General features: G+C 32.8%; 4 protein-coding genes and 1 non-coding gene across 6 annotated transcripts; 4 read left to right on the forward strand and 1 right to left on the reverse strand.

The window, feature by feature from the left end:
- Window positions 1-275: 275 nt before the first annotated feature.
- LOC101261872 (uncharacterized) lies at window positions 276-3205 on the forward strand. The gene is made up of 8 exons (XM_069291515.1): window positions 276-294; window positions 447-503; window positions 1021-1067; window positions 1167-1171; window positions 1545-1840; window positions 1969-2390; window positions 2472-2688; window positions 2774-3205. The coding sequence occupies exons 1-8, from the start codon at window positions 276-278 to the stop codon at window positions 2938-2940; spliced, it is 1230 nt and encodes a 409-aa protein (XP_069147616.1). The 3' UTR covers window positions 2941-3205.
- Window positions 3206-3575: 370 nt separating this feature from the next.
- LOC138339655 (egg cell-secreted protein 1.2-like) lies at window positions 3576-3986 on the reverse strand. Its single transcript, XM_069291516.1, has one exon. It carries the CDS (start codon window positions 3984-3986, stop codon window positions 3576-3578), a length of 411 nt encoding a protein of 136 aa, XP_069147617.1.
- A 1358-nt stretch (window positions 3987-5344) lies between these two features.
- LOC101265694 (uncharacterized) lies at window positions 5345-11918 on the forward strand. The gene is made up of 8 exons (XM_004249830.5): window positions 5345-5632; window positions 8021-8123; window positions 8591-8698; window positions 9494-9603; window positions 9716-9823; window positions 9916-9961; window positions 10121-10252; window positions 11400-11918. Exons 1-8 carry the CDS (start codon window positions 5424-5426, stop codon window positions 11481-11483), a joined length of 900 nt encoding a protein of 299 aa, XP_004249878.1. The 5' UTR covers window positions 5345-5423; the 3' UTR covers window positions 11484-11918.
- A 1847-nt stretch (window positions 11919-13765) lies between these two features.
- On the forward strand, window positions 13766-13837 carry TRNAH-GUG (transfer RNA histidin (anticodon GUG)). Its single transcript has one exon. It is a non-coding gene; the product is annotated as a tRNA-His (tRNA).
- A 6026-nt stretch (window positions 13838-19863) lies between these two features.
- On the forward strand, window positions 19864-27860 carry LOC101265982 (cellulose synthase A catalytic subunit 5 [UDP-forming]). 2 transcript variants are annotated; one of them, XM_010314164.4, is made up of 14 exons: window positions 19864-20874; window positions 21804-21996; window positions 22079-22296; window positions 22404-22506; window positions 22601-22763; window positions 23264-23530; window positions 23682-24027; window positions 24128-24265; window positions 24832-24957; window positions 25052-25264; window positions 25346-25619; window positions 25740-25933; window positions 26017-26367; window positions 26785-27860. In XM_010314164.4, the coding sequence occupies exons 1-14, from the start codon at window positions 20785-20787 to the stop codon at window positions 27367-27369; spliced, it is 3261 nt and encodes a 1086-aa protein (XP_010312466.1). In that variant the 5' UTR covers window positions 19864-20784; the 3' UTR covers window positions 27370-27860. The 2 variants fall into 2 exon arrangements, with proteins under 2 accessions (XP_010312466.1, XP_025883929.1); XM_026028144.2 differs by having other exon boundaries at window positions 19865-20874; window positions 22079-22308.
- The last annotated feature ends 137 nt before the right edge of the window (window positions 27861-27997 follow it).

Raw genomic sequence — 27997 nt, forward strand, 5'->3', positions numbered from 1 at the left:
TTATACAGTCGATTTTAGCTCTTTGATATATAAGGGGAAGGGGGTTTTACAGTTCTCGGCCTTTTGTTTAATCAGTCATTGCTCTAGTCAATGAGCGAGATAATTGATGAAGAATGTACGTTGTTGATGCTATTCTCCTTTCTTTTTCTTGATAGCATGTGTATGTCTTTCTCCGTGAGTATCATATAAAAGTTGATGGCATTCTTGCTCTAACGTGCAAAGGCGCAATCTCACCTCTTTTGAACTTCCATCCTAAATGAGAATGGGGTTAAACGATGGTGTGGGATTACACTGGTATGTTGTTGTTGTTGCAATGGGGGTGTTTTATATAGCATTCAACAAATAATGAAGAAGTGATTTGATGAGCCAATGATATTTTCCGTGTTTCTGAATATATAACCAACATGTTAACTAACAATTGTGATAAATTGGACCTAATCTTACAGGGGGGTTTTCTGTACCTCGACCTGATATGAGCGTGAAATGGATGCAAGATTGGATTTGTAAGTTTAATTTTGGAAAAAAGTATCTGTGACGAATATTGTTGTAACATTAATTTTGTTAGTGTAAGGCCAAACCTCAAAAGCTTCAGTTTTGTGTTTCTCCCTTTTTGTTTGTGTTGTCACTTGTCAACAATGGCATTTGGCTTTTTCTCCCACCCCCCACCGTCCCTTCTCGTTCTTCAATTCTTGTTGTTTTACTCTTTACTCTATCCTTTTCCCTAACTGCCACTGCTTGTAGAACAAAAAGAACAACTCAGCATTCTCTGGCTTTTTCTCTAGCTCAGTTTCTCCATAAAGCAACAAGCTTTTGCTATTTTTGAGGTCAGTCAGTACTAGTTACGCGCTTAGCTTTTTTCTTGAATTCCAGGTTCTTTTTTGCTTCTTGTTTTCTTTTCCAACACAAAACTATTTGATGTAAGTGTGATCACTTGATGTATGCTCAATGCTGGTTCAATGTTCTGTGTTTTTGTTCTTGTTCTTGTTAATGGTTAATCTTTTTTTTTCGTTTTTCACGGAGATTTGGGCTTCATTGTTGTTTTTCATTGTGATTTTGGTCCTTTTTTGGTAATTCTCGAAAATATAATATTTGTTCTTTGAGCTTTCTGGAATCAAGGTTAGTTTATCTTTGGATTTTGCTAGATTCTGTCTGTGTTTCATCTGCAGATGTGGTTTGATGCTGTTTTTTCATTGTTTATGTGGTCATCAGGAGCTAATCGTTAGAAAAATCTCTTCTTTGTATCTGATGCTCTTAATTACAATCATTTCTGTTTGTTCAACCGGTTCCTAAATTGTAGCAGAACTTAGGAGAGGATTATGTTTGCTCATGACTCTTCCTGTCCGTTCAAATTAGTAGTCATGCTATTGCCCCTGTTGTTTCTTGTCCTTCGATTTTCAGTACTATCTATTATTTCTTGTACCTCTGCTACTCTTGTTATTTTTCCGAAATGATTGTTACCTAAAATGTTTGTTTATGTTTCTGGATGAGTGTGTTAAGAACTGGACTGTTTTCGATTAATCCAAACTGTTTCTCTGTGGCATCAGGATGGATACAGATAATCATGTATTTATATCGTGGGAAGAGCACGTTGTTTCTCAGGGGAAGGGACGTCGTGTTGTTCACTACTACTTGAAGGATACCTCAGGGGAGTTACTCCTTGTTGTGGTGGGTACTGAAAGAAGTACAAGGCACATACTATATGTTGTCTCAGAGGATTATTTGGATGCTTTTGGGCATACAAGTACCGTAAATTCTGACACGAAGTGGCGTACAAAAAAAGAGGTAGAGGAATGGCTGACGTTTTTGATTTCAAAGCATCACCGATCACCACCAATTTCAGGTATGTATAAACATGTAGCAGTCTAAGATTTCTGTTACATGAGATTTGCAGTATTTATTGGCGTATATGTACATCAAATGCTCTCATTTCTTTGCATCCGGAGATGGATAATCCCTGTTATCTTGTAGATACCCCAAGAAGTGAAAAGAGAAGAAGTGCTTTAACGGCTGGGCACATATCTGATGAGGTCTCAAAAAATATAACCCGAGAAGATCCTTCAGCGCAAAGATCTAGTGGGAGTAGAAGTGTCGATGTGAGTAGCCATTCTGGTATCAGAAAGTCAATTCCTGGTAACCAGATATCAAAATCCAAACCACCAACTTACCCAAAGTTGAAAATAAAATTTCCAAGTGTAAGACCGATTGGAATTCAGCTTGTTGAGCCTCAAAATAAGTTGTCTTTTGAAGTTGATGACAACTTAGAGGTTCTTTGCAATGATAGTGGCATGAGAGGCTGCTGGTTTAGGTGTAAGGTCTTACGGGTATCTCAAAAACGTCTAAAAGTTCAATATGATGACATCCAGGATGGTGATGGTCCTGAAAAGCTCGAGGTACCTTAACCATCGTGACTATAATTTATAATGTTGTTCTCCCTTCACCCTTCTTCCTAATCACCTCTCCTTTATTTATAGGAATGGATTCCTTCCTACAGAGTCGCAGTCTCTGATAAATTGGGCATGAGATCTACAGGACGCCTCACAGTTAGGCCCCGACCTCTGGTGGATTCTTCTGACTATTCTTTTGAAGTAGGAGCTGCAGTTGACGCTTGGTGGTCTGACGGATGGTGGGAAGGTGTTGTTGCTGGATGTGATGTCCATGGAAGCGATCAGCTTCAGGTTTACTTCCCTGGTATGTAATAACTTAAAAAGTTAAGTAAATGATCGATGTTGGTCATAGACTGATGCCCCTAGGTGTTTTTTTATGTCAATAATAGGCGAGAACATATTACTGGAGACTGAAAGGAAGAATGTGAGGACCTCAAGAGACTGGGTTGATGACAAATGGGTTGAAGTTGAGGGAAAGAAAGACATAAAGTCATTCATAAACTTGAGTTCAACTTATGTATCCACGCGCAGTATCAAAGAGCCTTGTGGCACCTGAAGACAACAAAATGGCATCAACTTCTAAACACTCAGCGGAGATGCAAGACACTGATGTGCTTAAACTGAAAAAGCAATGGTGTATTGATTTTCTTGAAGAAAGTATTGTCATGCTGCAGCCTACAGGACTTGCAACACTTGACATTGGAATTGTAATGTATGGGGATCTTATATCAAATTTCATGTATTGTTTGAGAATTATTTAACCAAAGTTGTTAGCTTCATTATTGATATAACTTCATTGGTTTGTAGATTGTTGTTTTACTACATTGCTATGGTTATTGTCACAATCGAATCAAAGTCTAGGTCAGGTTCTGAATCGAAGTCAGGTTTCTGGTAGAATTTTAGATCTATTTTGTGTTTATTGTTTTATCTTAATAAAACGAAGAAAAAAAACTAAAATGACCGTTAAAATGGGACATAAAGAGCATTTTTTTAATAAACAAGATACATACGTACATATAAACCAAATTTATTTAGAAAAATCAGGCAACATCATATCGATCTTCACAAATTAACAACCACCATTATATTGGAGCTATGGAAAAATACAAGGTTTTCCCAAACATGATACTAACATTTTAGATAAAACTACATATAACTAATGAGTGGCATACTTGGAACCATATAATATTATCACTCATTTATGATATCCAAATTAGGTAACACCAATGGAGAAGGGGCAGGACCAAAACTATTAGGAGAAACATTATGATGAGTTGCATCACAATAACCTCTCAACATATTAGTTTCTTCAAGGGTGAAACCAAGTGTAGTAAGCATACTAGGCCAACAATGATGTGTGATGACAAAAATGGCTTGACAACAAGGCAAATCAATATCAATTGTGCCAATTGTGAAGTAAGCAACTATCTCATTTGTGCATGATTTTATCTCAGCCAATGCATTAAAACAATCCATTATACTTCCTTGAGTAGTTGATTCATCATGTCTTGGTATGTCTCTAGATGAATGAACATGGCTTAAATTTGTGATTGTTGAATAAGTTAACATGATTAAGAAGAAAGTGTAACAATTCAAAGCCATTGTTGAAAAAGAAAATTAGGATGAGAAAAGTTGAAAGTTAATAAAGGGATTTTATAGGGAGTTTAGAGGGGGGGAGAGGAGGGGACTCTTGAGTAAATGACATTTTTTTTGAAACTTATGTATTTGGTGTTATTGCATGAAACTCAAAAGCCTTGGGATGATTAATACGTATACAATAATGGGATAGTAATAAAGTGAACATTGAATGAGAAATTAATCTCATATGTGTTAGCTCTTCATTTTTTTTTATTTTATCATTCGATGTCTGATATCCACATTAAAATCTGATTAATTTCAATTATTCATCTTCAATCATTTCAATCGATTTATCAAAAATAACTATTTTGATAATATTGTATATCATGTTTTAAAGAAGAATTGTAAGAAGAAAATATGTAAGTTTTATATATATAAATATATCGAATGTATATTATTATATATCGAATTGAGTTTTGGGCTAAAGATATATGGTATAACCCAAATTTTGGGCTGATTTAGGTAATTGTATTTTTTTGAAATTTTCTCCATATATTTGTATAGTATTTATATAACTATGTAAAAATAAAGGTACATTTGCACATATTGAATTTGCTGGGGGGAAAAAGGTATATAATAAAGGACAACTTTCACATGTAACAAACAAAAAATTCATATTTGTATGCTATAGCAAAGTTTGCATAATTGCACTCCATAGCAAAAATATAAAACAGTATAATTCGCTATACATATACAATTGTATAATTCGCTGAATTCATCGGCCTATTTCGCTGCAATTGTATAATTCGGTATCTTATTTCACTGCAATTGTATAATGCACTGCATATTTCGCTGCAATATTTTTATAAAATTTGCTTTGCAAACAATTGAATTGAATTAAAATGTATGTATATTGCATAATTATAAGTGTATTGCAAGAAGATATATGTTTTTCTCTCGTTTTATACAAAAACAGAAACACAATATATACACTTCTGTTGTATAAAGCTAGAGAAAATTGTATTTCACTGCAATTGTATTATTCGCAATTGTATAATTCGTTGACCTTTTTCTCTGTAATATTTGTATAAAATTTGCATTTTCCTACAATTGAATTGAAGTAAAATGTTTGTAAATTGTATAATGGTGTATAACACGAAGATATATGTTTTTGCATGTGCATATACAATTTTCTCTCGATTTATACAATTTTGGGAGAGATGCGCCAGACAACTTTTGGCTAACGTTTGCTATGGAGCACAATTAAATCAAATCTTACCTACTCCATTTATTTTAGATTATTAATTTGCTGTTATATACAATTTGTCCGGCTATTTGCGTAACGAGGCGTTATATAATAGTGTATGGGCTTATATCATGTTAGTCCCAAATACCTTTGTGATATAAAGCCCATTTTATATTTGTTTGATTTGCTCTTACAGAGCTCTGTTACCGGCGAAGATGACCGCTGTACAACTGCCGAAGCAGAAGGTACATGTGCTGGAAGGACACGCCGGAGCTGTTTTGGCGGCGAGGTTCAATAGCAACGGCGAGTACGCACTGAGCTGCGGCAAAGACCGTACCATCCGGCTATGGAATCCTCACCGTGGAGTTCACATCAAAACTTACAAAGCTCACGGCCGTGAAGTCCGCGATGTCCATGTCACTCAGTAACATTCTTATCTTTTCCTACTTCTCTCAATTTTTTTTAGTATCTGTAGAGTTGCGTTTTTGCTGTCTATTATATTGTGAATTGTTTATGTAATTTTCTTTTGAATATGCATTTGAACAAGATCAGCCTAAGGATCATCATTTATTCAGCTGAAGAATATGAGTAATCACATTCTTTTGTACTGGTTCTTCATTACATTATAATGTAGATGGTGGAAAAAGCTTTTTTCTTTTTGTGTGTGTTATGTCGTTTTTGCTTGTTAAATTGTATTTGGTTTGAGCCTTGAGGAAAGGTGAGGGGATGGAAAAGATAGGTTGGGGGAGCTATTTGTTTACTTCTTGGGGGGTGATGTTTTAGAATTCTCCGTTTCGTCATACATTTTGATGTTGAAACTTGAAAAGTTGAGTTTTTGAAGTTGTGATTTTTGGAATTGGAAGTTGTATTTGGACATGCATTTTAGTGGGGGAAAAGTTTGAAGTTTTGTTAGCGGAGGTCCCAAATATTTGAAGATCAAATTTTTAAATTTCATGACCAAACAGATAATTGAAGATAATTTTTCAAAATTTATGACCAAACGCTAGCTTAGCCTTAGCTATTTGGGATGGTTGGAAGGAGAGTAAAAGATCCCTCCCTTTGTTTTAAATGGAATGTCTAATGTTGATTTCTCAGGTAGGTGAAGAAAGGTTAAATCCTGCATTGCGCAGTATTTGTTGAGAGAATGTTTAGTCGTACAGTTTCAAAAAGAATGTATGGTCACGTGTAAGCTTTTTGGTTTTCTAGAATAAACTAGAGAAAATTGCTTGGACAATTGTTAAAGGGGTTCCCTTGTAGAACCATATATATATATGTATGGTCATTCAATTTGAAACGAGGAGGGAGTTTATATATTTCTTCCTCTGTATCCACCTTTGGAGGGATTGAAAAAGGCTTGATATTGATAGGTATCTAATCCATCAACATTTTCACTTATCCTCCTGTTTTACCTACACTAGAAATATAAGAAAAAGAAGAGAACCTACACCATTATATGATTCTATACAAAAGCCACACATTCTTATTTACAATTAGACCTCATGGGTGCTCCAGAAAGAAACTAAAGGTACATTCTCCATCCACCCTTCCTCATTTATTCCAATCAAGCATGGTGTTAATGCATAAGAAGATCCATGGCTTTTTTACAAAAGCTGGTGAGGAGAACCTGAGCCTGAGTTCTATTCCTATTTAAACTAAATTTTCTTAGGCAGAGTGTCGCCAGGTTCAGCACCTGAAGATATAGTATGAGTTACTGTTTCATATTGCTGCCAAACTTGGTAAAAAGCTTATTTTTTGTTTATCAGTAGTAAAAGATATTATTAAAAAGAAGAATAGTAAGCTAGTACGTCAAAACGTAGTTACAAACTGTGCAAATTCCCTATCATATCTAACATGGCATCCATATCTTTTATAAAGACCAGGTAGTACCAAAAGCTAGCAAAGAAAGAGTTTTAACCTTTGTAGTTTCTTTCTGTCCATATTGTCCATCAAATAGCAATAGGAATCGTGTTCTATATTCTTTTTGTGTGAATGCATAGAATCTCTCTGATCCAGCTCTTCAGAATTCCATAGAGCTTTTACAAATGACTGAAATCTTCAGGATGATCTTCGCAAAGGAGCATCTGCTACAAAGTTGGAAATCACATCTTTGAAGGTTTGTTTGAGTGGTTTAGACTTCTCCAACCACTAACCAAGTGAAACAAGATACTTTCAGGGGCACTTATGTGCCAAATCTTCTTCCAAGGCCAAAATATCTCATGTCAAAAGCAGATAGCAACTTGTAGCATGATTTGTCTGAAAATTTACCATTTGCTTGACCCCACAGGTAACGGAATCAATCGTTGATTGGTTCGGAGTAGTTTTATTAATCATCAAGTTTCTTCTTAGAAAGAGATCCCTTCCTTGAGCAGTACTCAACTCTCTAAGCATTATATTGAGAAGATATGTTGTAAGGCTCGAAACAAGTCTTTTAAAGGAGAGTGCCCCAACCAAGCCCCTTCACAAAAGCTAATTGCCCTTCCGTTTCCAAGTGAGAAACCACAATATCATTAAACTTTCTACGAAATGAATACATGTGCTTCCTGCTTCCTGTCTAAAGTCAATATACAGATTAAAAAAGGCAAAAGTTAATGCAAAGAACTAAACTTTGTGTGCATTTATATGTTTATGTTGGATATTATATCTTTCTGCATTTATATGTTTATGTTGGATATTATATCTTTCTTTAGAATCAAGTGTTCAAGTCTCTACAATTTAGATTATGTGGTTTGATATGCTTTTGGCCTAATTCCAAAGTCTTTTTAATGATGCAAAAATTTTGATGGCTTGCATGCTTATACTGTTAATATTTTAGGGACAATTCAAAACTTTGTTCATGTGGTGGCGATCGACAAGTATTTTATTGGGATGTCTCAACAGGTCATGTCATTCGCAAATTTCGTGGCCATGACAGTGAGGTTGATACAAATTCTTATTCCTAAATTCAAAATGCAAAGAAAGCTTCATTGAAATATTTTAACGAGTATATACATGAAGGTCTGTTCAAATCAGTTGGTAAATACTACATGGAGGCACTTTGTTACCTTTGTCCGAAAAAAATACTATATGGGGGCAGATCTTTTTCAGAAATACATTGTGAGAAATTATCAGTAATAGCCATTAAAGCAATATGTGGAAAAGTTCTGCCACTACCGTCACTTAGTATTGCCATGGGTTATCACTATCCGCAGATAGAAATTAATGCAACCTTCTATATTAATCCTATCATCATTGATTCACCATCACCACTCCAGCACTGCCTAGTATAGCTTTAGTGCCAACCTATATTTCCTGAAGCTGCTGCAACTCAATCATCTACCTTGCATCTAACTGATTCAGCAGTGCATCCACTGCTTGTTTAACAGTTTCCTCTTTTCTCTGCCAGGTGAATGCTGTGAAGTTTAATGAATATGCTTCTGTTGTAGTATCAGCAGGATATGATAAATCATTGCGTGTTTGGGATTGCAAATCTCGCAGCACTGAACCAATTCAGGTAATTAACTTCCCTTTGATTTGCAAGATCTATCTGGGTAAACATCTTCAGTAGCACTAAAAGTTATGATTAAGCTTCTGCAAAACCTAATAAGTCGGATATGAGGAAATAAATTGGGTGGACAATCAAGTGTCCAATCTCTTACAGTGTTTCAGATGGAAGGAAGGACTTGTCCCACAATTGAACTCAAAAGCACCCATCCGTTGCTTCCTTGGGAGAGTATTTTATCTTCTAATTCAATGTCCCGTAACACTGCATAAACCACTTGATCTTTGACTGGTAGGACTGTACAGGAAAAACTTACAAGGGGAATAAACTCAATATGTAGTATAAGATGCAATCCATGGACTGTTTTTAGTGCCAACCTCCACAGTTAATCAAACGAGAACAAGGAAAATGGACTGGAGGGGAGAGGAGAGGAGAGGAGAGAGAGATTTATAAACTGAAACATCAATCTCCTGAGAAATGTTTGGCCAAGACATGCTAGATTCCACCAAATGAATATATGGAACCGAATGAACATGTCATATGATGATAATAGAAGCTATAGAGGGTGTTTATGCTTGCGTTGCTCTTTGTCTGGACATTCAAGACAGGGGTCCATTTATTTGACACCTACAGACAAGAATTTGACTCAATGAGAAATTTACTGTGGACTGTTGAATTAGCCTACTTGGGATGTCGACAAAATTTCAATTTTACTCCTTTATTACGAGGCCCTTGGTGCCATCTTTTGTTTTTCCTTTCTGGTCTTTTAACAGATAACATATTTGAGCTGGTTTGTTTAATTTGCAGATCATTGATACCTTTCTAGATAGTGTGATGTCAATTTGTCTCACAAAAACTGAGATAATTGCTGGAAGTGTTGATGGAACAGTTCGAACATTTGACATCAGAGTTGGTAGGTATGTACTACTGCCTATATGCTAACATTGTTAGTTTCCTTTCTCTTTTCTGTTCTGGGATGTTATATTCGAAAAAGATTGTTAGGTAATGTAATGTATATGTTCACTGTAGAGAGATATCTGATAATTTGGGTCAGCCTGTCAACTGTATCTCTCTTTCAAATGATGGCAACTGTATATTAGCAAGTTGCCTGGATTCAACCCTTCGACTTCTGGACAGGTAATTTCTTTTGCAAATCTGTCATCTTGTTTCCGTTTTGCTTTTGGTAGCCTTGTAATTCATATTGTCTTGCTTCTAATTGCTTTCAACAGGTCTAGTGGTGAACTATTGCAAGAATATAAGGGCCATATTTGCAAGGTTAGGATGGAAACCTGGTTCCGAGTGGTGGTCTATTGTTCTTAAAGGCTACAGCAATTATCTCCTTTTTCTTTTCTTGATTTTTGTCTACTTTCCTGGTAAAACAGTTCACAGTGTAATAGTCACTGACCATTCTGTTAAACTATTTTCTTCTTGTAGTCTTTCAAAACGGACTGCTGTCTTACAAACAGTGATGCCCATGTTGCTGGCGGCTCAGAAGATGGCTATATCTACTTCTGGGATCTGGTCGATGCGTCAGTTGTATCCAGCTTCCGAGCGCATGATTTAGTGGTAAAGTATTTATTATAGATGCATCTAGCAAACTAGCTACAAAATATATTCTATTTTCTGGAAGATCCCAAACCTAATAAGTTGGGAAATATCATTCTATTCTCTTGATCGTGACCTTATTCTATACTTTTGTGCTATCTACTTCTGCTGCCCCAGATAGCATTGTATTTCACCTTCGTCATAATCATTCACTTCTAGTACAATCTGTTGGAGCCCATTAAGATTAATGTTTCTTTTGATAATTCAAGTCACAGTATCATATGTTGAGATGAGCTCAAATGGAAAGATATAATTGGTGAGGATTCGTAACCAATCCAATCTCGGGTTTGGGGTTGAGGCGTAGCTGCAGTTATTGTAATTGCTCAAACCACCAAAGCACCTTCCAATAACATCCCAGTTATTTCAAAATATGAACTTCCTCGCTAGCCAAGGAGAAAAGGTCATTTGTAGTTTTTCTTATTTTTTAAATGGATCGAGGAGTTAAATAATCAAAAGAACCTTGTTAGTATGCTTCATAAGGATATTGGTGACATTTACTCAAGCTATTCCTACCGAAACAGATAAAAGTACCCACTAAGAAAAAATAGAGAAAGGTAAAAATTGGAAAAGGAAAAAGGCTTTAAAGATAGAAGTTTTGAATGCTTCAAACATCCTTTATCCCTAAATCTGTTTGCCCCTACATCAATAAGCTCCATTCCAAACTGTTAGCATTCATATGAAACAGCATTCAGTTGCAGCATGCTGCGTATTATGGACTTCATTTAGCATAAAATGCACTATACGTGGTTATTCTTTGATCCTCATAAATTCCTTTTTCACCATCTTCTTACCTTTCCTCGGAGTTGTCTTCTCATTGACAACTAAATAAGTTGTTATCATCTAAAAATAGTACAAGTCAACCTACTGAAGTAGAAAGAAAATCCCTTTTGGACAATATACGAAATATAATCATGCATCACTGCTCTCTTAACCTTCTCACTGATCAGTATATTCCAGTTCACTCTGATGATTTCTTGATCCCATTGTGCATAAGATTTTCAGGTGTTACACGTTCAAACCCCTCTATCAAGTGCCCCGACATGCTATAGGAATGATACAAAAACTTAACTAATTTGGTGTAATTTCAATGTGTGATGCTTCTTTGCAGGTAACTAGCGTAAGTTATCACCCAAAAGAAAACTGCATGATAACTTCTTCTGTAGATAGCACAGTCCGAGTTTGGAAAGCATGAGATATGGAACCAAAAACGCATCTGATCTTTTCCTGACAACCTCACATGAAGAAAGATGTGTACTCAAATCAAACCAACAGTTTTATGAGAGAATACTGCTCACTGAGTTGAGCATGAGAATTATCGCAAAGGTAATACCTCAATGCCATCACAAAGGTGTCAATCTGGGTTTTATACTTGCAATGGGTGAGTTTGACTCTTTATATTTCAAGTTAACTACTATGTATCTGGTGGTTCTGTCGTGATCGTTCGTTCCGTGATATAGTTGTGTTATAGACTTGTTATTTTTTATCATCTGATTTCACCTTTTCTCCCCCCATATGTGTTTTGGGGAGGGGGTGGTGATTTTCAGATAGGATGATGTAGCTTTTTCGAAAGTATCCCTTTTCACTTGATTATGTACTCAATGATAAATATAAACAAAGATTTAGACTACTTAAACATTTCATTTTAAAGGTTTTTTCATCATCTATTGTTCAAATCAAGCGCGATTACATCCGTGGTGAGAGATGTAGGGGTAGTGTCCTACTCCATCGAACCAGGTGATCTAGCAAGACAACGAGCAACTTGATTTATTGATTTCTTAACATACAACATAGAGAAAAACGATAAACTCTAGGAGAAGAGTTCTATAATCAAAAAACTAAAGCATCAAAGTACGAGTATTTGCACATTACATAAGTATGATGATACAAATATTGATTACAAAATTAAGATTTGACTTTGATTTAATATTTATCTGATTTTCTTGAAGGATAAACTAAAAAATCAAATAGTAAAAATATTATCAGATTCACCATATATGATTAAAAAATAATATAAGTATCACCTATAAATTAGTCTACTATTGAGCCATATGATAAGTCGTGTTTAAATAATATCAGTATTACTTAATTTGTTATGTCGTCCAGTACTAATATTTTATTCTAGTTAAATTCTATCATCCAATAAAAGACAAGTACCGACATAAATGTGATCTTATATTATATTATATATCACTTAAAACCAACAAGTAAGTTAAAGTCAATATTATAATAATATCGTACTAGGTAGGCTTGGAATATTTTAAAGATATTTAACTAACGGTCAGAAGTCTGTATATAATATAGCACTAACATATAAAATGGAGACTGTATATATTATTGCACTAAAATATAAAAAATAATCTTGGGCAAATAGAAAGAAAGACTTTTTTATTATTATTGTTAACTGTATACCTACCGTTATTATTTTATAATACGCATAAAATAAATTTTATTCAATATAAAGTGTTTCAAATTATATCAAGTGAATCGACTTTTGATCGAGAAAATTAAAAAAAATGAAAAATTTTACGTATAAAATATTATTTGCTCAATCAATCCGATCATAATGCATCTGAAAAAGAAATAATCGATTTTGCCACATGTCAACTTACTAAATATTGGACCGTTACAGCTGTTTTATTTTTGGCAATATATTATATGGTGCCTAAATTAGCTGACCTTTTTACACTTTTTGTTTTCTTTTGGTCTTATAATATTAATATTCCTTCTACTCAATCATATAACAATGAGCAACTTTTAGCACTAAAAAAATATTATTATCATAATTCCCTTTGCATTAAAATAGAGTGCAAAGGGACCTACCAAATATAGTGATGAACGAATTCTTTTTATTTTTAATTAAATATTTCGAGTTTTGAATCAAAAAATTGATTATATTTAATTTAAGAATTTTATTAATCTTTACCTTTTGATTATATATTTCATATTTTATATTTAAGGATCAACTATACTTGAAAATTTTATTAATCGGATTAGTAACTTTTGATATCGAATATAAACCAAAGGCAAAGGTTGAGTTATTCCGAAGGGAACTGAAAATGCCAAAAAAGCTTTAGCATTGTGGGAATAATATATAAGTATAAGAATAACATTCTTCGGGAAAATTATTATCAGTGAGATCTAAAAAGATAAATTATGCACAAATTTTATCATTATTTCATGTAGAATTCTAGAAAGGATATTTTCGAAGGATCATTGGCTCAAATGCTTCAAATCAAGTAAAATAAGAAGAAAACAATGAAGGAAGCATAGTCGTTAATAAGAAAAACAGTGTAAACTCTACGAGAAAGAAACAATAACAACATCAAAACGTAATATATAAGTAAATCATGCACAAAATAATATAAAAATTCCTTTATAACTTTATATATTACTAATACGTGTATAATTCTAACCTGCGGTGTTCTAGTTGAGTATAAGGATCATTAATATTTTTATTCGTAATTAAGCAACAAAGTGGCTGTAGTTTAGTGGTAAGAATTCCACGTTGTGGCCGTGGAGACCTGGGCTCGAATCCCAGCAGCCACACTAAACTTTTTCGATCTTATTTACTCGAAAATGTGGCACGTTTTGAATAATATTTTTCCGACATAATCAACATTAAAATATGAAGGTTACATTGAAGAATCTAAGATTTACACTTTATAAGTTCAAATATTGAAGTTTATATAGAAAGTAAGATTTTTATTTGAAGAGTTTATTATTTAAAATTTTTAATTTCGAATACATTATATATTAAAAATTATATTTTATTCAAATTGGATGTAGTAGTTTTTTATCAATTTTTCTACATAATTTTATATTTCACATTTAGCATATTAGATTCAGATGAATACAATATAACTAACTACTATTGGAAGCATCTTGTTCACAAAAATTTAGTACATATACCCTAATAACAACAAATAATAATACTAATAATAAGATAATGAAATAAGAACTCTATATACTTACTGATGTTTCTCTGTTCAAGCCCTTTTTTTGTGATAATATTATACAAGAAAAAAAAAATCTAAAAGAGAAAGTGTCTAAAGATTTACAATTTATATTTTCTTTTTATATTGGTATAGAAATCTCCATTTTCTATAACACATGTCATATTAGAATTTAAAACTATGAAGAACAGAATATTCGTATGCTAATTTCTATTTTTTTAAAGAATATTTTTAATATAAAAAAAACACTCAGATTTCCTTTTTAAATAAAGAATAAAATAACTAAAAGGAAATGGATTCATTTCTTTAATTTAACCAATGGAAATCACTTTCTTTATCAACAAGAGAAAAATAAAGACAAAGAAACAATAAAGTTGATTAATGCTTTGCAAATATATTTTAGGATGAATTGTGCCAATTGTTGTTATACCTATAAATATATAATGACATACTAAAATATTATTTTTTATCTTTTATTTTTATTTTTCGCATTTCCTAATAAAACTGATCTTTTATACGAGGGGTATTAATTTTGAGATCTTTAAATAATGAAAAAGTATCTTTTCATAATTGTATTACAAGTTTACGACTCTTGTTGCTGTTGGTAACTAAATTATTATTATAACTTTTTACTTTCCCAAAAAAACTATTTATAATCATTGATTTGTCTATTGTACTTATAATATTAGAAAATATTATTATTTAATTGATTATAAAGTAAATTACTTCAACTTTATCATTCAATGATTATCATATAAAATTATCATCCAAATAATCTAAACCCCAAAGATTTGTTAGGTCTCAACTAAACCATGCCAAGTGTAAGAAATTTATTGGGAACTTTATAAATACAATGATTTACACTTACTTTTTTCCTTTCTCAAATTGTACATCAAACCAAGTTTTAGTTTTTGGAAACAATTTACTTTTAAATTCAGCCTTTGGTTTCAAGATTTCATAAAAAGTAAATTTATTTAAAAGTAGTAGAAATAATGTTTTTACAACTTTTTAGAAAAACCAATGAAATATGAGCATGTGTGATTCATTAATCATATACATAAGCCCCTTTTGCTTGCTTGGTTCTTAAAATTGACAATATCACAAACTTTCCCTTTTTCCCCACTTTTTAAGGATCTATGGGAACTTTCATGCATTTGATTAAAAGTAGTTAGGTATATTTAATTTAATTAAATAACATAAGAAAAGTTTGTAGGTGGCCATGGCAAATTTCTTGTGACTTAACTCTTAAGTTGTGCTTTTGGATATAATAGATCAAAGGAAGGAAAATGATGGAGAAAGTAATTAATTAGATCATTAAGTCCGACGAGAGTTGTGATAAAGTCATAAGTATTCTTTTTATTTTTAACATTTTTAACTAGAGGTTTTGAGTTTGAATTGACTAGCTATATGAAGTCGTTTTTGTTAAAGAACAATTTATTTTGAATGTGAGATTTTCTTATATAAATTTAAATGTGATCGAATTCTGACGTGAATATCGAACATGAAAACAAAAATTTCTTTCCTTTTTCTAGGTAGGTTATATGAAGTTTAGATGACATTGATTTTTTGCACTTCTTTTCTTTCTAAAAATGGAAACTAAATAGTAGTATGTATACTTATTATTTTATTTCCTTTATAGGAGTACAATATTCTAGCACATTAGTGAAATTCATTGTATCTTTCTTTGTTACTAGAAGTATAGTATATTTATTATCTTTATGTAATGGAAAATATAATTTAAGAAAACTAAACAAATAGAAAAATAAATTCATTTCTCATTCACACTACTTTCATTTAATAAAATCCCAACAATATTTAATCTAAAATACTAGTTAGGAGATTTAAAGAAATTTCTTTAATCAAAGCAAATCAGTAATAATCACAACTCATGTAATTAATCATAAAAAAACTCTTGCAATACAAATAAATTTTCTTTTTACATATTCAAATTTGGACCCTCTCTACAATATTTGTCCTTTTTATTTACCTTATTTTATATATTTTAAAAAATTAGTTTTATTTCCAATTAGATTGCTAATTATTAGGTACATGAATTGATATTTATCCTTGCACTTTTAACATATTAGATAGTTCATAGAGTATGGTAGGTCAGCTCAGTTGAAAGCGGACAAAACTAGAAACTAACAAACTCTCATTTGATTGCAACTTGTTGTTTTTTGGCTTTGGTCGGTGGTAGTGACATTGAATTGTGACAACAAAATTGTTACAATTCAATTTAAATACGATTTCTTTCGTTTCAATTTATTTATTTGATTTTGACGTAAGATAGAGTTTAAAAATAAAAGAATCTTTTTTGAATATTTATAATTTTAAGGTGAAGATATTGAGAGTGTATTATAATGTTATTTAATTTTTTATCTTAAACATGTCTTAAAAAAAAATTGAGTTATAGTATCCATGAGGTCTCATAATATAATTTTAGAAAACTCAAAAGTGTTTTGATCAATTTTTAGAACGAAGAATAAGTATTTTTGAATAGTTACAAAAATTGTTTTTCAAAAATAAAAACACTTTTAAAATATTGGTCAAACAAAAAGTGAGTTTGAATTATAAGTATCCTTCTATATTAGTAGAGTTTTATATGATTCTTAAATTAAAAATCTAAATTTGCATTTCATGATGGTTTAATTATATGATTAATTATTTATCGTTTTAATAATACCGTTAAATTTGTATGTATGATTTAATAACACACAAGTTGAATATTTGATCAAATGATAAGATTGTAATGAACTAGTTTGTAAGAATAGAAAGCAAATAATTAAACGATAGGAATCAAAATATAGGCATATAATTATGTGTTATCAACTTGAGAGCTTAGTAGCCTAGAGAATTATTACATAATAATAGTGTAAGAATAAAACTTAAGTCGATGTCATTCAACAGGAAAATAAGAAAATATTTATAATTGTTTTTCAAATGACGAGATTCATAAAATATGTCCTCTCAAAAGCATATTAAAAATCTATCAATTACTTATTATAGCTATTGAAAATGGTTGGTGAAAATTTAATTATTTTCGATTAATGACAAAACTTTTAAATTACTTCAATATTATCTATATTTTGATACCGCCTTTACGGTGTTAAATGAGCTTTTTGAATTTTTAGCATGTATATTAAATATAAAGTTTTTGTAAGTAAATATTTAAAGGTGATATGAATCTTTTATATTTTAATTATATGATTAATTATTTATCGTTTAAATAATACAATTGAATTTGTATATTTGATCTAGTGACACACGTGTTGAATATTTACCAAAATGATAAGATTGTAATGAACCAGTTTGCAAGAAATAAATAGTAAAATAAATAATTAAGCGATATGAATTAACATATAGGTATACAATGGTATGTTATCAACTTACGAGAGCTTATACTAGCCCAAAGAATTATTGCATAATAATAATGTAAGAATGAAATTCAGATCATTATTATTTAACAATGAAATAATAAAATAAAATTTGTAATTATTTGTCAAATGACGAGATTCATAAAATATGTCCTCTTAAAGCATATTAAAAACCTATTAATTACTCATTGTCGCTATTGAATAATGATTTGTTGATAATTTGATCGTCTTTGAGTAACGGTAAAAAGGTCAAATTGTTTCGATTTTATCCATATTCTGGTATCGCTTCTACAAAATTTAATGAGCTATTTGAATTTCTTGTACGTATATTAAATAAATATAAAGTTTATGTAACTAAAATATTTAAAGGTGATATAAACCTTTATTTAACGTTTAAATAATACAATTGAATTTGTAAAAATAATTTAATGAAACGTGAATTGAATATTTGACCAAATAATAAAATTATAATGAACTACTTTATAAGAAGTGACTAGTAAAACAAATAATTAAGCAATATGAATCAAAATATAGGTATACAATTGTGTGTTATCAAAATAATAATAGTGTAAGATTAAAACTTAGATCGATGTCATCCAAGAGTGAAATAAGATAAAATTTGTTATTGTTTGTTAAATGATAGATTCATAAAATATATCTCCCTTAAAATATATTAAAAACCTATTAATTGCTAAATCGCTATTGTATAATGATTCTTGACAATTTTATCATCTTTGCGTAACGGCAAAATGTTAAAATTACTTCAATCTTATCCATATTCTGCTACCGCCTTTACGGAGTTAAATGAGCCTTGTTTGAAACGCTCGATATTAATAGAACTTTGAAAAACTTCTTACGAATCAATGTGTTTTTCTTTAGTGACATCTAGAGTATTATTACTCATTGACTCAAATTCGGCCCGTTACTTTTATCACGTGTCATCTTCTGATTCATCTACCTATTGCTTTCAGAATTACCCCATATAATAATTTTTTATATTATTATTATTACAACATTGGGTATGTTAGAACTTTTATTTTTTATTTTCCTTCTTTCTCTATATACGTAAAATTATATGTTCAAGTATAAACGTTAATTAAATTGATCTTACAATGAAATAAATTATTATAAAGAAAGATAAATAAATATAAAATAAGCGATTGAGCAAATATTATAGTACATGTCGGTGTACTCAAAATAATTAAAAAAAAAAAAACAAAAGGAATTTTTGAGTTATTGATTATGATTTATAAAATTATCTAAATTAAGAAAAAGTTCATAGTTTTCACAAAATTATATAAGTTTCCTACTTATTTCTCCTTCTTAAAAAATTTAATATATATTGAAATAAGAATTCCATTAAAGTCAACCTGATTTTCTGTAAAGCAATATAATAATATTAACAAGTAAAAAGCCAGTTAACTGTGCTTTTATATCTCGTTGTAATCGTACTAGTCAATGGTCAAGTACTATAGTACGAAAAAAAATAATATTATTACATGTTTACATACATTCACTGTTACAAGTACTATGGTATAAAAAAATATTCTTATATTACAAAATAAAAAATCAAATACATTCACTGCATTTGTAACATTCCATATTATTATTATAGTAAAATAACTTCTCTCTCTTTAGACAATAATAATAATAAAAAAAGCTTCTTTATTTATTTACAAAAAAGATTTTTTTTCAATCTTTATATATCTTGAATTTTTGTTAATTAGAGGCTTAATATAAACATAGAATAAAATAATTTTATAAAACAACTTATTATCCAACCTAGTAAGTAGGATCTCCAATTAAACGTTTTTGAAAAATATTTATTACCAATTATATTTTTTATTTTCTCAAATGTTGTCCCTATGTAACACACACACACAAATGTTGTTACAATATACACAAAAGTATAACATATATTCATACTATACACATTAAAATTGTGACACCCTTATAAAAGAATTCCAAAAAGCCAATTGAACTCCATAGATTAGTCTTTTTCTTTATTGTTTTCTCTTTTTAATTTGTATTGAAGTCAATATTATTATTAAATTCGATTCGAATAAAAATGCTTTAAACCTATAAAAAAACAATAATCATGTTAAAAGTCAAAAATTCAAAATAAAACTTCTTAAAGAAGGAAGAATTTTATTTATTCACTGCACTACGTCGTTTAGCGGTAATATTTATTGTTGTGATCATATTTTGTATATGTTATATATAGTAGAGACACAATAGAACTCTCAAGTGTTGCAGTGAGCAAGAAGATAGAGGAAAAAAAAGACTTAGCAAACTTTTTTTTCTTTCTCTCTTAGCTGTTTTTTCTTTTTGTTTTGTCAAACACATCATCTTTATTGATTTTTTTTCCTTTTCTGAAAAATCTCCTAATTTCTCTTCCTTCTTTAATCACTCCATATACTACCAACTCTTTGGGCCCTACATATATCTCACTCTTTCTTAACAAAAGAGTGAGTAATTGCTTATATATTTTTGCTTACAAGAAGAAAATCACAAATATATATAGATAGATATCCATCAAAGGAATCAAAGTTGGTGTTTTTTGATATCAAATCTTAGATCAAAATTAACAGGGTGTGGGGTGTGGGGGTTGGAAAAGGGCTCTCTAGATTGCCTACCTTCACATTCTCTCACTTCACTGGGGTTGTTTTGTTTTGTTTTGGTTTGGTTTGGCCCCTTCTTGTTTTTGTTGTGTGTACACATTTCAATACTTTTTTCTGAACTTTTGGTGTCATTGTGATAAAGAGTGTTTTCACTCTTTTTGGTTCTTTCTTTTCCTACATTAAGCCAGATTACAGTCAAGACATAGCTTGTAAAGAAGAAATTTTGATACTACAAGCATTGCCAGCATCATCTTTTTTGGGGGGTTCCTACTTTATTGTATGTAACAATATTGTAATATTGTATTTTTCCTTGTGGGAGTTTCCTTATTTTTATATGTAATGTTGAGTTTATTAATGTTGGGGTTGTTTGGTTTGGGTATTTTCTGATGGGGGTTACATAGTTTTCCAAGATTTAGTTTTTAGTGCATAAAGGTGGCACCTTTATTGATTTTGGGCACTGAAAGGTTGAATCTTTGAGTGGGGTTTTTGAGGAATTTTTTTAAAAAAGTTTTATCTGGTATTTGGATTGTGAGTGATTGTGGAAAATGGCAATGATGGATACTGGTGGAAGGCTTATTGCTGGTTCTCACATTAGAAATGAGTTTGTGCTTATCAAAGCTGATGAATTTGGAAGGGTAAGTGTCTATAAAAATCCTTCATTTTGATTATATTGTGAGTTCTGAAGATTACTCATTTTGGTCTATGGGGTGGCTTGTTTTGGTTTATGGATGAATCTTCCATTTGATTAGGGTTTCTGGAAAAAAAGTTATGCTTTTTCCTTAGTTTCTGTATCTTGATCATTGGTTCTTTTTGTTGAGTTGCAGGATTTCTGTTACTGAGAATGCATTTTGCCTTTGTACTTTCTTTTCCCCCCTTTATCTTCATTTCTTTCTGTGATTGGAGGTTTTGTTTCAGCTGTATTTTGTGATTGTTAATTTTCGTTGATATTTTTTTGACTTTTTGAAAGTTCTGTGTTTTTTGGACTATTTATTGATAATGACTCTTTTAATCTATTATTTTGAGGGTTTTAGCTACTTTGTCTTGTAATTTGTCAGCTTTTTGTTGGCTAATTTGGTGTATGCAGGTACTCTTTAACTATGAAATTATTATGTAGGAATCACAATGGTTCAGTCTTTGTTTTTCTAAATGTTCTTACAATTTCTTGTCCTTGTGATTTTTAACTTTTTACTTGAGGATAATTTGTGAGCTGAGGGTCTACCGGAAACAAACCTCTTTACCTCCCAAGTTTGGGGTAAAGTCTGCATACATACTACCATCTCTAGACCCCATTTGTTGTTGTTGTTTTTACTTGAGAATAATTTGGAATGCAGCCTAAAAAATGTTGAACCTTTTCTAATTTTTGTTGAGGCATCTCTGCCTTTGGTTTTGTCCATTTTCCTTCTGTATCAATTGATCTTGAATTTTTTTGGGAATAAAAAATCAACCTAAGTTTTGCATTTTTCCTTCTGGAATATATTGTATTGTATAATCTATGAGGATTATACTTTGTTTTTGGTAATTTGATGCTGACTGCAGTGTTCTTGATGACTATTCTGTTGTTCAGGTAGAGTCCGTGCATGAGCTCAGTGAACAGATGTGCCAGATTTGTGGGGATGAACTTGAGACTAGTGATGGAGAGCTGTTTGTTGCCTGCAATGAATGTGCTTTCCCCGTTTGTAGACTTTGCTATGAGTATGAAAGAAGAGAAGGAACCCAAGCTTGCCCTCAGTGCAAAACTAGATACAAGCGGATTAAAGGTATGGAAACTTGCTCTCAGTGCAAAACTAGAAACCTCAAGTGTATTGATTACGAACATTGATGTATGGGTTTTGATTTCAGGTAGTCCACGCGTTGAGGGTGATGAGGAAGAGGATGATACTGATGACATAGAGCACGAGTTTGATTATGGCGTTGAGATTTTACGCCAAGGTTCAGGTCCAGTTTCCTTTGTTTATGGCAGAAGCGGTCATGCTGGTACATATGAATATGGCTCGTCCTCGAGACAAGGTTCATCCACTGATGGTATGGAAATACCTCTTTTGACCTATGGTGAAGAGGTGAATATTCTTGTAAGCCCTTAATTTGAATAACGAAAAGAAGAAAAACAATCATTCGCATAATCTGGAATATGTACAAGTCTAATGCTTGCAACTTCCTAATCCAGGATTCTCAGATTTCTTCCAATCAGCATGCTCTCATAGTGCCTCCTTCGAATGGCTTCGGAAATGGAATTTATCTAAATCCTCGTACTGAGTCATCGGTATCCTGTAAGTTATTAGCCCATTCTTATTGTATTTTCTCTAGGTTGTTGTATCTGATTACATGAGAGTGATGTGATGCTTTTTTTTTTTGATGACGTAGTGCTTCCGAGACCAATGGTTCCAGAGAAAGACATTGCACTATATGGCTATGGAAGTGTTTCTTGGAAGGACAGAATGGAAGACTGGAAGAAAAAGCAGAATGAGAATCTCCCGATGGTCAAGCATCAAGGAGATGGTGGTGGGAGCTTTCAATATTTGCCTATGTATGTAAATATTTTTGTGTCTTATTTTGTTAGTGGCTCAATTGGTAAACCTGTGCAAATTTTTAAAAATATATGCTGGTTAAAAGTACTATTAATCTTCTTGAAATATAAATACTGTTTCAACAGCTCTAGTTCTGAATGGAAGGCATACTAGATGCACTCAAGGATAACTAAAATGTTTTTTTGGGCAAAGATTGAATGCTAATGATTGCTGATTGAAAAATTATTTAATGCCAACAATTAGGATTTGTGCATCATAATCATAAATTTAAGGTCTTTCATTCCCAGTTTCTGTTCATGAAGAAGTTTTTGTGGGGTTTCTATGTGTGAGGTTGTCGCTAGTATTATTCAGCTCTAAAAACTTGAAAGTACTTGTACAGAGATTCTTTAGGCATAACCTGAGAGAAAAAAAGACTTGTTTTTGCTCTCTGTGGTTCTAATTTACTAATGTATTTGTGAATATTTTAAGCAAGTTTCTTTATAAATGATCATTCTCTCAGGATGGATGAAGGAAGGCAGCCACTATCAAGAAAATTGCCCATATCCTCAAGCAAGATTAATCCGTACAGAATTCTAATCATACTCCGTCTCACAATTCTTGGCCTCTTCTTCCATTATAGAATTCTTCATCCGGTAAATGATGCAACTGGCCTGTGGTTGACATCAGTTATTTGTGAGATATGGTTTGCTGCTTCATGGATTCTTGATCAGTTCCCGAAGTGGTGCCCTATAGTTCGAGAAACATACCTTGATCGGCTTTCACTCAGGTAGGGTTCTGCTGTTATAATGTTTTGGGGTCAACTTGAAATTGAGAAGATTTTTGGATCTATTTGTCTTGGACTTTTGGATACCCTTAATGGGTTCATTGGTTTCAGAGAAAGAATTGTTGTCGTGTATTCACAAGCTTTATCATTTCAGGTATGAAAAAGAAGGGAAACCTTCAGAGTTAGCTCCTATTGACATTTTTGTCAGCACAGTCGATCCCTTGAAAGAACCACCATTAATCACTGCAAACACTGTTCTATCCATTCTTGCTGTGGATTATCCAGTGGACAAAGTTACATGCTATGTGTCAGATGATGGTGCAGCAATGCTTACTTTTGAAGCCCTTTCTGAGACATCTAGCTTTGCAAGAAAATGGGTTCCTTTCTGCAAGAAGTATAATATTGAACCTCGTGCTCCAGAATGGTATTTTTCACTAAAGATGGACTATCTGAAAAATAAAGTTCATCCTGCATTTGTAAGGGAACGGCGTGCCATGAAGGTTTGAAGCATAGATTATCTCTGTTTCATTTGACATGCATCAAAACCTTTCGGGGCACTTAGATTTTGATTTGAATATTTTCTTGTTTTTATGGCCTCAGAGAGAATATGAAGAATTCAAAGTCAAGATAAATGCTCTTGTGGCAACTGCTCAAAGGGTTCCTGACGAAGGTTGGACTATGCAGGATGGCACAGTATGGCCCGGGAACAATGTCCGAGACCATCCTGGTATGATCCAGGTAAGAACAATTTATTGTGATGAATTCACCTCAAACGAGTTTCTGTTACCTTCAAAGTTTGTATCATAGTTCTTCATAGATTCTGCTGGCAAGTTATGCATTACCCATCTAATTTGATTGCCAATCGTATCATGGATCTCTTCTCATTCCAGTTTCCCCAGTTGTTAACCATCTCTACTCTATTTTCCCCGTATCTCCACCAACAGCATGGTATCTGCTCTCAGTGAGTTGAAAAGTGATTATGGAAAATTTATCTGTCTCGGCCATTGACCATCAAACTCTTTAGTCAGCAAGGATACTCTGGATGAAGCCCAGGGGCATAGACAGCTTCTGAGCTGTACTGTCCAGTTCATCCAGGACTACTTTTTTCGGACCTTGTGCAACAGAAGTATCTGGATCTTTCATTGTTTTCAACTTCATAAGAATGTGTAAAATAGACAAAAAAAGATAAATCTTTTGACTTTCTCGTCAATATAAATTCAGTGGAATGCTTTAAATGAGTGTCAAAGGTATTAGGTACTATCTTTCTTTTTATACCTCAGTTTTTCTGATTAACTCTTCTACAGGTATTAATGGGTAATGATGGTGTCCACGATGTTGAAGGAAATGATTTACCTTGCCTGGTTTATGTTTCCCGTGAAAAGAGGCCTGGGTTTGATCACCATAAAAAAGCAGGCGCCATGAATGCTCTGGTAAGTTAGATAAAATATTGGAACAACAAGAAAATTGTTATGCATGAACATGGAGTTCTGATTTTATCAATCTTGTCTTTCTTTCTGTATGCAGATGAGGGTTTCAGCTGTTATATCAAATGCTCCTTTCTTGTTAAATGTTGATTGTGATCATTACATCAACAATAGCAAGGCATTGAGGGAAGCCATGTGTTTCTTGATGGACCCCATTTCAGGAAAGAAAATCTGCTATGTGCAGTTTCCACAAAGGTTTGATGGGATTGATCGTCATGACAGATACTCAAACAGAAATGTTGTGTTCTTTGATGTATGTATAGCCTTATTTCATTAACTAGAGTTCAATCCATAATCCATCTGTGAAGAAACTGATTCTTAAGGTTGTTTCCAGATTAACATGAAAGGTTTGGATGGTATACAAGGACCAATATATGTTGGTACAGGGTGTGTTTTCAGAAGGCATGCACTTTATGGATATGATGCTCCTGTCAAGAAGAAGAGACCTAGCAAGACCTGCAACTGCTTGCCGAAATTGTGCTCTTGCTGTTGCTGTTTCAGATCGAAAACGAACAAGAAAGGGAAAACAAAGAAATTGAAGAAGCCAAAGCACTGGGAGGCATCAAGTCAAATACATGCTCTTGAAACCATTGAAGAAGGAGTTAAAGGTTAGATCTTTATGTTATAAAGAATAATTGTTCTAGTTGCTTGTTACAGAAAATGTACAATGAAGTTACTTATACACTGATCAATAGAGGTGAAAAGTCTTAACTTATGCTGCATTACAGAAGCTAATGTGGATTCACGCCCGACTTCCCAAGTGAAACTAGAGAAAAGATTTGGGCAGTCTTCTGTTTTTGTTGCCTCAACACTTCTGGAAAATGGTGGTGTTCCAAAGGAAGCCAGTGCCTCGTCACTTTTGCAGGAAGCCGTTCATGTTATTTGCTGTGGTTATGAAGATAAAACAGAATGGGGGAAGGAGGTAAGACCCATTGATTACTTTTTGTTATGGAAGAATGTAGTAAATTTGGTTTCTGAGTCGTGAAATTTTTAATCTTCAACCAGGTTGGCTGGATTTATGGCTCTGTCACAGAAGATATCTTGACTGGATTCAAGATGCATTGCCATGGATGGAGGTCCGTGTATTGTATGCCTCAGCTACCTGCTTTCAAGGGTTCAGCCCCTATAAATCTTTCAGACCGTCTCCATCAGGTTCTTAGATGGGCGCTGGGATCAGTTGAAATTTTGTTGAGCAAGCATTGCCCCATCTGGTATGGCTATGGTGGTGGATTGAAGAGGCTTGAGAGGCTCTCTTACATAAACTCTGTTGTGTATCCTTTGACGTCCATTCCCTTGATTGTCTACTGTTCCTTGCCGGCTCTCTGCCTTATCACTGGAAAATTCATTGTTCCTGAGGTAACTCAATTTCTGATTTCGCTATTGACCTGGTTATATCTAAAAAGGATGTTGCTGAAAAATCAACAATTTATTTCTATCAAGTGTTCCGCAGATGAAGTGTATACTTTAGAGTCATGTCAGTCTTCATATAAGCTTGGGTCTTTAACTTAAACCATTTATATATCTGTTCCAGCGGAATAACTGGATCTATATTGAGAAACTTCATTCTCTAAAATCCTCAGCAAGAAAGAAAGATGAGACTCATTGTTTATGACTTTCATTAGCTTAACAATATATAGAAAAGCTTGCAAATATTGATACTTCTAACTTCTGAGAATTGTTACTTTTTTCCCATTTAGTCTGATCCTTCACTTCCAATTTTCTAAAAGTTAAATTGAGTCTGTCCGCTAATTGTGTTTGTTTAAACATTTACAGATCAGTAATTATGCCAGCATTATATTTATCGCACTCTTCATCTCTATTGCTGCCACCGGTATCCTTGAAATGCAGTGGGGTGGTGTTGGTATAGAGGATTGGTGGAGAAATGAGCAGTTTTGGGTTATTGGAGGTGCTTCTGCGCACTTTTTTGCTCTCTTTCAAGGATTGTTCAAGGTTTTAGCTGGTGTGGAAACAAGATTTACCGTCACCACCAAAGCAGGTGACGATGGAGAATTTTCGGAGCTCTATATGTTCAAGTGGACATCATTATTGATCCCACCAACGACTTTGCTAATAGTGAACATAGTTGGAGTTGTGGTTGGTATCTCGGATGCAATAAACAACGGTTATGACTCTTGGGGACCCTTATTTGGTAGGCTCTTCTTTGCCTTGTGGGTTATTATTCATCTCTACCCATTCCTCAAAGGATTGATGGGAAGACAAGAACGAACCCCTACCATAGTCATCGTATGGTCTATTCTTCTTGCTTCAGTCTTGACATTATTGTGGGTACGAGTCAATCCGTTTGTCTCAAAAGATGGTCCTCTCCTAGAAGTCTGCGGATTGGATTGTGACGATTGAGTCTAAACACTCCAAAGACTTGATTGAATCAAGAATATTTCCAGCAAGACATTATTGGGATTTCCTTTCGCGGACGAGACATCGATGTGTAGTACTGTGAGAGGGTTTTTGCAGGAAGAGATAATACTATATAGAAGAAGGCTGTTGGTAGAATAAAAAGGGGTAGGTAGGTAGAGGAGTATAGGTGAAGAGAGTCATCAATGTAGATATGAAACACAGAGAGCTGACATATATTCATGATATTTGTTCTTTTGGGAGTTCAATCTATTTGTCAGTGAATACTTACTAAATCATTAAAGTTATTAACCCTCTGTGAAAGGGCCATCAAATTTGTACACTCTTGAGTTCAAAAGTTGTGATGTCCTGGTTTATCTGGACTTTAGAATCAACCAATTTTTGTCTTTGGTTATCCAAATTTTGCAGTTATTATGTATTTTACAACTCAGATATTGTTTAGGTGATGTTCTTATGTGCTATTTTTTTTCAGGCAATGAGTTGTTTGTGTTCTTTTACGCTAGTCTTTCAGAACTAGTCTCTTTACCTTCTTGGATAGTGATAAGATTTGCGTGTATATTTTACCTTTTTTGAACCTCGTGGAATTTTACTGGTATGTTTCTTTATCTTCGTA

Source organism: Solanum lycopersicum, chromosome 11 (genome assembly GCF_036512215.1).
Source record: "Solanum lycopersicum chromosome 11, SLM_r2.1".
NCBI classification, from domain to species: Eukaryota; Viridiplantae; Streptophyta; class Magnoliopsida; order Solanales; family Solanaceae; genus Solanum; species Solanum lycopersicum.

Coding starts and splice junctions, on each gene's coding strand:
- LOC101265694 (XM_004249830.5), top strand. CDS start 5,424: ATGACCGCTGTACAACTGCCGAAGCAGAAGGTACATGTGCTGGAAGGA. Junction 8,124..8,590: donor TTCGTGGCCATGACAGTGAG/GTTGATACAAAT, acceptor TTTCTCTGCCAG/GTGAATGCTGTGAAGTTTAA. Junction 10,253..11,399: donor TCCGAGCGCATGATTTAGTG/GTAAAGTATTTA, acceptor GCTTCTTTGCAG/GTAACTAGCGTAAGTTATCA.
- LOC138339655 (XM_069291516.1), bottom strand. CDS start 3,986: ATGGCTTTGAATTGTTACACTTTCTTCTTAATCATGTTAACTTATTCA.
- LOC101261872 (XM_069291515.1), top strand. Junction 504..1,020: donor ATGGATGCAAGATTGGATTT/GTAAGTTTAATT, acceptor TTTTTCACGGAG/ATTTGGGCTTCATTGTTGTT. Junction 2,689..2,773: donor GCTTCAGGTTTACTTCCCTG/GTATGTAATAAC, acceptor TGTCAATAATAG/GCGAGAACATATTACTGGAG.
- LOC101265982 (XM_026028144.2), top strand. CDS start 20,785: ATGGCAATGATGGATACTGGTGGAAGGCTTATTGCTGGTTCTCACATT. Junction 21,997..22,078: donor TAGATACAAGCGGATTAAAG/GTATGGAAACTT, acceptor TTTTGATTTCAG/GTAGTCCACGCGTTGAGGGT. Junction 26,368..26,784: donor GAAAATTCATTGTTCCTGAG/GTAACTCAATTT, acceptor AAACATTTACAG/ATCAGTAATTATGCCAGCAT.